General features: G+C 35.6%; 1 protein-coding gene across 1 annotated transcript; it reads left to right on the top strand.

Annotated features, from left to right (window-relative positions):
• Positions 1-1,395: 1,395 nt before the first annotated feature.
• LOC136224277 (ethylene-responsive transcription factor CRF3) lies at positions 1,396-3,030 on the top strand. The gene has a single exon (XM_066012561.1). It carries the CDS (start codon positions 1,714-1,716, stop codon positions 2,737-2,739), a length of 1,026 nt encoding a protein of 341 aa, XP_065868633.1. The 5' UTR covers positions 1,396-1,713; the 3' UTR covers positions 2,740-3,030.
• Positions 3,031-9,122: the final 6,092 nt, after the last annotated feature.

Raw genomic sequence — 9,122 nt, 5'->3', positions numbered from 1 at the left:
CAACGGATACGCTAGACTTCATGACAGATACCAAGTGGAGGATGGCTTAAATGTAACGTCGATGGGGCGGTATTCCAAAGAGCGGGATGCAGCGGATGGGGAGTTGTAGTGAGGAATGAAGCAGGAGAATTCATGGCGGGTGTCAGTGGGTTAATTAACAGGGTTCAAGAAGCAAGGATAATGGAGGCTGTGGCACTGAGTTCGAGTTTATTGTGGGCTACAGATCAGCAGTTGGAAACAGTAAGGTTTGAGACGGACGTGAAGTCAATAATAGGTGGGATTAATTCTCAAGAGGTTGACATATCAATGTTAGGGGGATATAATTGCATATTATAAGGAATTAATGCAAAGTAAGACATACTTAGTGTTTTTTATTCTTAGACTAGCGAATAAAGAGTCTCATCAAATAGCTAGGCATGCTCTTTCCTATGCTAGTTTTTTCATATTTTTTGACACGCCATATTGGGTCATGCATGTAATTTTTAAGGATATTAATGCCTCATTAATCTAAGTTCTATTTGCTCCTAAAAAATAGAAACACATATAAAAATATTATTTTGATATCATATGTAAATCAATTTCATTTTTGGTTACTTTGAATTTTCTCCTTTTAATAGTTGAACTGACAATCAAATTATCCGAATTTAAAAACTAAATCGAATCAAATTAAATATATAACCGAATAAAAAAAGTTCATTTGGTTTGGTTATCGATTAATTCATACTTTACTCATCTCCTATGTCTGTAATTAGAGACATAATTAAGAGAAGAACATGTAATTATAGCTCAACAGTATATTCTAAATTTGACCACCTAATTTTAAACCAACACATATATTCGGGCCTCACGTGACATGAATCACTCTATCCAAGATATTGAATAAGCAACTTATGATGTTTTCAATTGAGTCAAAATTCCAGTTAGACACTATATAAAATTCACATATCAAAATCTCGAGAAATTCTATTATAGTCCCGGTCCATTTGACTTTGCCAATAGAAACATGATAATTGTACACTTTTTTTCCTTACACCAATCATCTCCAAATGAGGCAGTATGATTCCCCTTTTTTTATTAGTTGGGTCCATTGCACTCAGTCCTCCATAGAAGATCTCCAAAATCTCACTCTATCATCGATATACACAACGGATGACATATTGTATAGTTTTAGTCATCGCTGAAATCTCAGCTCAACTCTCCTTCACTGATAAATTATACACATAAGCCCTCAAGTTCAACTTTATTTTTATCACACCCCTGAATATATAAAATTGAAGGGTTGTATGCGTAATTTAGCAAACAAACTAATAAGTAATTAAAAAAATATATATTTATATTTGAATGAAAATGTCCCGAATTCCAATTTCGGCTGTTCGGATCCTATAAAACAGGAATAGAGTGTTTAAGAGATCGGCTGCAACTAAAACTCCTAAAGAGATTGTCTTCCTCTTCCACTATAATTTCTTGCTCATCACTATCAGATTCTCCTTCCTTTTAATTCGTGATTCCCCTCTTCAAATCTACCAGTTTTGCTTCTCCTTTTTAGTCTCTAAAAATCACCCTTCCTTTGGTTAAAAAGGAAAAGACACCCTTTCCTTTTCTCGAAATCTGCAGACAGACCCAACTCTTCTTCCTCACGTCTCTTACTTAAATCTTTCCATCTTTATATATATATATGCTCTCCAACCCCAAAACATCTTTACTTTCAACAACATGATGGACCATAGTATCCTATGTCCGACTAAATACACAGAGCATAAAAGCCTCACTAAGAAATTCACTAAACCAAAAAGTCACCGGAATCGGGTTGTTCGGATATCGGTGACTGACGGTGATGCTACTGATTCTTCCAGTGATGAGGAGGGCGAGTTTTTTGGGCGGAATAGAGTGAAACGGTACATTAATGAGATTAGTATTGAGGCTAGTTGTAAAGAGAGTGTTGCTGTGGTTTCCGGTGGTGGTGGTGGAAGAAAAAGAGGCGCTAGTGATTTTCCGGTGAATCAACGGCCACTTAAAGTTGGGGGAGTGGTTAATCAGAGTAATAATAGTAGTAATGGGAGAAAGTTTAGAGGAGTACGACAACGGCCTTGGGGAAAATGGGCGGCTGAGATTCGAGATCCTGCGAGACGTGTACGGCTATGGTTGGGGACTTATGATACTGCTGAAGAAGCTGCTATAGTGTATGATAATGCTGCAATCAAACTTAGAGGACCTAATGCTTTAACTAATTTCATTACTCCACCGGAAAAACAAGAACCAGAGGAGGAAGAAAAGCCTGTTCCGGAACTGGAACCGGAACAGGAAGTTATCACCGCTGCTACCTCAACTTCCGGCTATGACTCCGATTCTCATTCTCAATCTCACTGTCACTCTGAAATGGCTTCTCCGAAATCTGTACTGAACTTCAGAAATCATTCGATTGAAGAATCGGAAGCCGTGGACAAAGTAGAGAAGGGGAAAATAAAAATAGAGCCAGAGTGTTTATTGCAGTTAGATTTACCATTATTAGAAGAGCCATATTTGGAAGAGTTTTTCAATTTTTCAAGTACAGGTCCATCTTTGTTCGATGACACAATCATAAACGGCACCGTTTTACAAGAAATTGAAGATTTCAGTGATATATTTGTTGACTTCCCCCAAGATTTTGGATCATTAAGTTCCATTTGCCAAGAAGAAGAAGATGACTTGTTTCAAGATATTGGGGATTTATTCTTATCAGACCCGATTGTGTCACTTTGACAACGGAGAAACTTCTTTTCCTCATCGGTTTCCTTCCCGCCGTTTTCCTTGCCTATTTCACCGGCAAATTTTGTATCGGCGGCGACCACCACCACCAGAGTATTATATATATTATATATTTTATTTATTTGTTCAAATATCTCCGTTAAGAAGCTGGACGGAATATGAGTGGAGTTTTTCTAAGATTTTGTACTTTTAATTTTTAATTTTTAATTTTCAAGTTAATAAGTAGATTTTGTATAATTTTGAGTTTAATTAGTAATGGAAAAAAAAAAGATAAACCCAGAGTTATATTATTTTCTCAGTTTGATTTCATGAATTAATTAATTAAAAAATCTGCCACGGTGGCATTCTTTTTGCCCCACATGAGCAGGCGTGATTTGCGGTTATGGCCGGTCGAGTGAGTCATGTCGGTCTGACTCGGTGCGCGTGTGAAATCGAGGTTGAAATTATTTTAGTATTTATTGTTATTAAGATTTTTTTCTCAATCTGAACGATATGCACGCTAACAAATTTTTCTTTTGAGAGCCGGAGTGGCCGCAAAGGTGAAAAAGAAGAAACTCTAAAAAGGCTCAAAAAATTAATAAAATATTCTAATTAATTAAAAAGGGATTAACATTAATTAATATTATGTTATTAGAAAAATTGAACGATATATTTTCCTAATTTATAGGATTAGTCAACCAAGTATATGGGAAAATCTTAACTGGGTATTTTTGTTATGGATTTGGATGAAATTAAGTTTTAATTATAGGGGTTGGATTTTTCATTGATTTGGGTTAGGAGTAATTCAGTTAGGTTCAATGTCAATTCACCTTGAACGTACATGTGGGTTGGACAGTTGGACTAAGTTGTAATTTTGGGTTCAAAAATAATGAATTTAGAGCAGATAATTGTTTAAGAAGATGTATATTACATATAGGGCTGTCAATTAGTTGGGGATTCCCCATCCCCGTTGGAGACCCGGCCCGTTAGGGACGGGGAATCCCCGTTTGTGATCCCCATGGGGCGGGGATGGTTTTTATTTTGTCCCCGATAGTCGGGGACGGGGCGGGGATGGTTACAAGTGTTCCATCCCCGTCCCCGAATGTCCCTAACGGGGATCCCCGACTAAATACCTGAATACCAAAAAAATAAACTAAAAATATATATATGTGATTTAGATAAACTAAAAAGATTGAGTTGTAACCTGGTTACTTTAAAACGGAATATATTCTAAAAATAAATTAAGATAGATTAAGTAAGAGCTCTTAGATTGGTTTAAAATTAAAACGGAACCTATGCAATTAATAGTAGAAATTATAAAATAAAAAAATTGAAAGCTAATAAGTAATGCATGGACCGGGATAGAGATTCCCCGCGAGGATGAAAATCTTAGATAATCAAAACCTTGGAAACCTTAAAAAAAAGTAAAGAAATTAAAAAGTTAAACGGGGACGGGGATTCCCCGCGGGGATGAGGATTTCTCGCGGAGCGGGGATGGTAGCCAAAATTTTCTCCATATGTTATTCGGGGCGAGGACGGGGAATCCCCGATAGACTAGTGGTTGGGGATGGTTAATGCAATCTCCGCCCCGACCCGTTCCGTTTACAGCCCTAATTACATAATAGGAAAAAAATAGAAAAAAATAAAAATGTTGTTATATTGACTGGCATTTAAACTCTATCATAATTCATAACAACCAACCTATTCTAAATGAATGCAAAAGCCTATAATTTCTACAAAATCTACTTTTCAGTTTATAATAGTAGTCAAATTCCTGTAGATATTAAATGAATTCCCCATTATCGGCTTAAAAAAAGAGATTTCTTTACTAATTAACATTAATTTAAGTGACAAAACGGTTTTAAGATCTGTTTGGTTTAATTGTTATTTTCTGTTGATAGTTCTTAATTGTCTAATTGATTTTTTTTCCAAAACAACTATAATCATTCCTTAATTAATTTGTATTTACTGTTTGGAGTAAAATAATGAAAATGAGTTAGAAGTGCCCATTTAATTCGCAGTTTTATAGCTCGATCCCTTTTGCTTTTTTTATTACAAATAATAGAACACAAAATGTTTGGTACCTACTAATAATAAAATAGATAGCTTTCTGAAAAAACTAGTAACAACAAACGATAGATTAAAAAAAAAAAGTATTCAGGAGATGTTTGTTTATCTCTTCTTTTTTGTGTTTGTCTTATCATTTTAAAAAACAATTTTTTTTCCTAACAACAAACCGTAACAGCAAACTACAGGTAAATAAAACGGACACATAGTCATGTATATAATTCTAGAATTGGAATCTTAATGAATACAATAAAATTTAGGAAAAAGTAAAAAAAAATAAAGTATGATATTTATCATTTGCAGACGAAATAATATGTTTTGCCTCGTTAGCAAAAAAAAAAAAAAAAAAAAACAATTGAGTTCATGATTCTAAGTCTAATGTGGCTTATTAGATGACTTTGGCGGTTCTCAATTTTTCCGACCAGATTGAATAGATTAAACCAAGTGACTTGAAATATGAAAATGAATACTATTTACATTATTGTTGTTGGTAGAGTTGGGTAATGTGGGATGGCGACTCATTCCAAGAATTTTTTGAAGAAATTTCTACGTAACATCGTAACATCATAAAATTAAAAAGCAATTTTATTAGTCCTTTCTTTAATTAAAATAAGAGACCAAAAATCCTTTTTGTCAATTTATAGCCACATTTTTTCCCACAAAAGTGAAAATAAGTAAGTCATACTTTAAGTATGTAGAAAAGGTTAATTAATTAGGGTCCCTCTTCTGTATTGTCCCTAGCTAGATTTGCTTATTGCTTATACATTACTCAAACACCGAATGAATATGAATATATGTACATATAACATTTAAAACACACCAAGAATGTCGTTTTCCATTATATTTCTCATAATTTTATTTGTTTTCAAATGTTGGTCAATAAATATTATAAATAAGTACTTATCATATCCACAATTATAATTTATATACAACAAACTTTAATTTGAAGTGTTTCCACCTATTTAATTCGGATCGGGTTTCTTGGATCAAATTCAAAGCACGGATTATCCGAAAATATTTATGTAACTTTTATTTTCATATAAAAGACATTTTTGTCCAGAGATATTTTCGAAATTTGCTTTTTTTAGTTAATCGATGTAAATTCATTAATTTCATTTTATATTAATTGTATTTCTTAATTTGTATGAAATACCATAAAATGACTTGTATAAAAGAATGAAGAGGGCAGTAGAAAGGTGGATGCTTTACAGGAGAAATTAAATAATAGCATCCTGAAGTTCACAACATGAAGAGGAATATGGGCTCATGGTTCAAGTCCACAGTTTCCAATTCTTTCTTGTCCACACGATGGTAAGGTCCAACAGAAGAAAGGTATGTTTGCTCAAAGTGTCCAAGGGCACTTTAACCATTAAACTCATTGATCAACCTCAATAGATAGGGGGACTTAATTAATGGTAAAATATTTAGAACTCTCTTTCTCTCTCTGAAACTCATTACTCGTTAAATACTGATCTCCCTCTTCTTTATACAAACTTGATCGTTAGAGTTTACACATGGACATATCCCGACGCAGGAGGAGAACGACATGAAGACAATATCTGGAACTCACATAACCCAATTATTGTTGCGGTGAGTGTAGAGTAGCTCACGACTCCTTTCTCATTCTCGGAATTCATTCCCCCCATAACTACTTTGCTAAACACTGTAATGGCTGATTCATAGATAATCTCGACGCCAATCAATGAGATGGTGAATCCCTTAGTTGCCAGCACAAGCTCCCCCTCCACCGAAGTTCAATAGAGCTCAGCCATACAACCGTAAAATTTGGCCCTCTGCTAACAAAAATAGACTCTGAAAAAGAGTCCACCGAACTCTCCAAGCAGATTATCAATGCGGTAAAGAGCTTCTAGATCACTCAAGTTTGTCAGACGTTGGCATATATAAAGATCATTGACCAAGAGCAAATCTTCCGCAGGACAACCAGAGGATCAAAAGTTCTTGAGAACCCAAGTATCTTGCACAACAACGACCTTCCGCTTCGACCCAACCAACACAATACGTCAGAGCACCAGCACCAGTCGCGGAAACGGCTCCAATCGCATCACAACCTATTACTTGCCCTCCGGCAAAGGTGCAACCCGCTATTCAGTTAGTAGTAATCTTGGCCATAGATATTTATGTAATTTTTATTTTCATATAATAAAGGAAATTTTTGTCCAGAGATATTTTCATAATTTCTTATAATTTCTATATTGAAAATTACTAACCAAAGGAAAATAGAAAATAAGTAATAGAAAGGTGGATGCTTTAGAATAGAAATTAAAGAATAGCATCCTGAAGTTCACAACATAAAGAGGAATATAGGTTTGTGGTCCAAGTCCACAGTTTCCAATCCTTTCTTTTCCAGACGATGGTAAGGCCTAACAAAAGAAAGGTATGTTTGCTCAAAGTGCCCAAGGGCACTTTAACTATTAAATCCAGTGATCAAACTCTATAAATAGGGGGATTTAATTAATGGAGAAAGATTCAGAACTCTCTTTCTCTCTCTGAAACTCATTACTCATTAAATATTGGTCTCCCTCTTATCTTCTTTATACAAACTTATTCGTTAAAGTGTACACAAGGACATATCCCGACACATGAGGAGAACAATATGAAGACAATATCAGGAACTCATATAACCCAATTATTTGGTGCAGTGAGTGTAGAGTAGCACATGACTCCTTTCTCATTCTCGGAATTCATTCCTCCCATAACTACTTTGCTAAACACCATAATGACTGATTCACAGATAATCCCGACGCTAATCAATGAGATGTTGAATCCATGCTTTATTACCTTATCAGGAATAATCACCTCGACGTTGACCTTATTTGGCTGCATACCGAACGTCAATCATGCCATGGAAGGCTTCCTCTTCACCACACGTGGTTTCCTCACTCGTGGTGTCACTTCTACAATATTCTCATCTTCCTTTCCACCGGACACTCACCCTCAATTGCATCTTCCTTCCTTTTTATCGATCTCACTCGCTCAGTATCTACGAAGGTCGGATCTTTCAAAACGATGCCCAACAAACCCACTTTCTTCCCCGTTGCTTTACTAGGCATGCTCAACGACCAACACAACCACACTACCCGAAAGCAGACCCAAAATAACCGATTTTTTTCAAGAACATGGTTTAAGAAGGACTAACCTCCATCTCTTCATGGAAACGCTCTCTAAAAGCAGCAATAGTTGGGCCGAACACCTTCACTATGACCAAAAACCTGATGTGGATAAGAAACTCTCTCATTCTTGCTCTAAAACAGAGTTCAAATTAGGCAAACTTTGTTGACCGAGGAGTTTTTCCCCTTTTATAGGCAAAGGTGGGAAGAGGAAGAGTTAGAATCATTATCACTACGTACAATAACTATTCCCACGTGTCACGCTGACACAACCGTATTTCCCTTCTTATCAAATGATGTATGTCATATGCAACACATGCTGCATCATTAAAAATCCATCAATGACATCATGACATAGAACACATGGAACTCCTATTTGCTACTTTCTAAACATGCAAAATGATGGGATGGTACATTTAGCAAAATCATCCAATACACTCTACTCTTCCTTCCAACCTCACATTAAATGGTTCGAACACCAGCATGGGGGGGGGACTAATTGATGAGGAATATGAGCCCATGGTCCAAGCCTATGGTTTCCAATCCTTTCATGTTCAAGCAATATGAAGGCCCAACAGAGGAAATGCCCGTTTGTTCAAAGTGCCTAAGGGCACTTTAGTCATTAAACCTATTGACCAACCTTTATAAAGGGGGGGGGGGGCTTAATTACTGGTAAAAGATCTGAAACTCTCAATCTCGCTCTGAAACTCATTAGATATTGATCTCCCTCTTATCTTCTCTATATTGACTTGATCATTAGAGTGTACACAGGGACCGAAAGAAGAGATCGACATAAAGATAATATACGGAAATCCCATAATATTAATACAACATATAAAACATCTTGAAGTTCAAAACTGATAGACAAATGCACTGTACCCATTATAGTCACTATATTTCTCGACCTATCACCTAAGAAAACTCTCTTAGGATGAATTAAATCATTAACGATTGTAAAAGTAGACAAAGAATAATAAATCTATAGTAGCTACATAATTCAGAATGCAATGCATATAATCTTGTTGTTTGTGATCTCTTAAAGCTAAATCATTATAAGAGTGAAGATGAATACTTGCAAATGATGCAAGAACATCTAATTTTGTTGAGGTTGTGACTGTGCAAAAGATGCAAAAGCACTAAAATTCTAGTGTCGCAGTTGTTCTGGCATCTTGCCTATAAAACACTCCTGTAATTCTTTTTGCA

This window comes from Euphorbia lathyris, chromosome 1, assembly GCF_963576675.1.
Source record: "Euphorbia lathyris chromosome 1, ddEupLath1.1, whole genome shotgun sequence".
Lineage (NCBI taxonomy): Eukaryota > Viridiplantae > Streptophyta > Magnoliopsida > Malpighiales > Euphorbiaceae > Euphorbia > Euphorbia lathyris.
The sequence above is the reverse complement of the archived record's forward strand: the minus strand, read 5'-3'. Positions and strand labels throughout refer to the sequence as shown.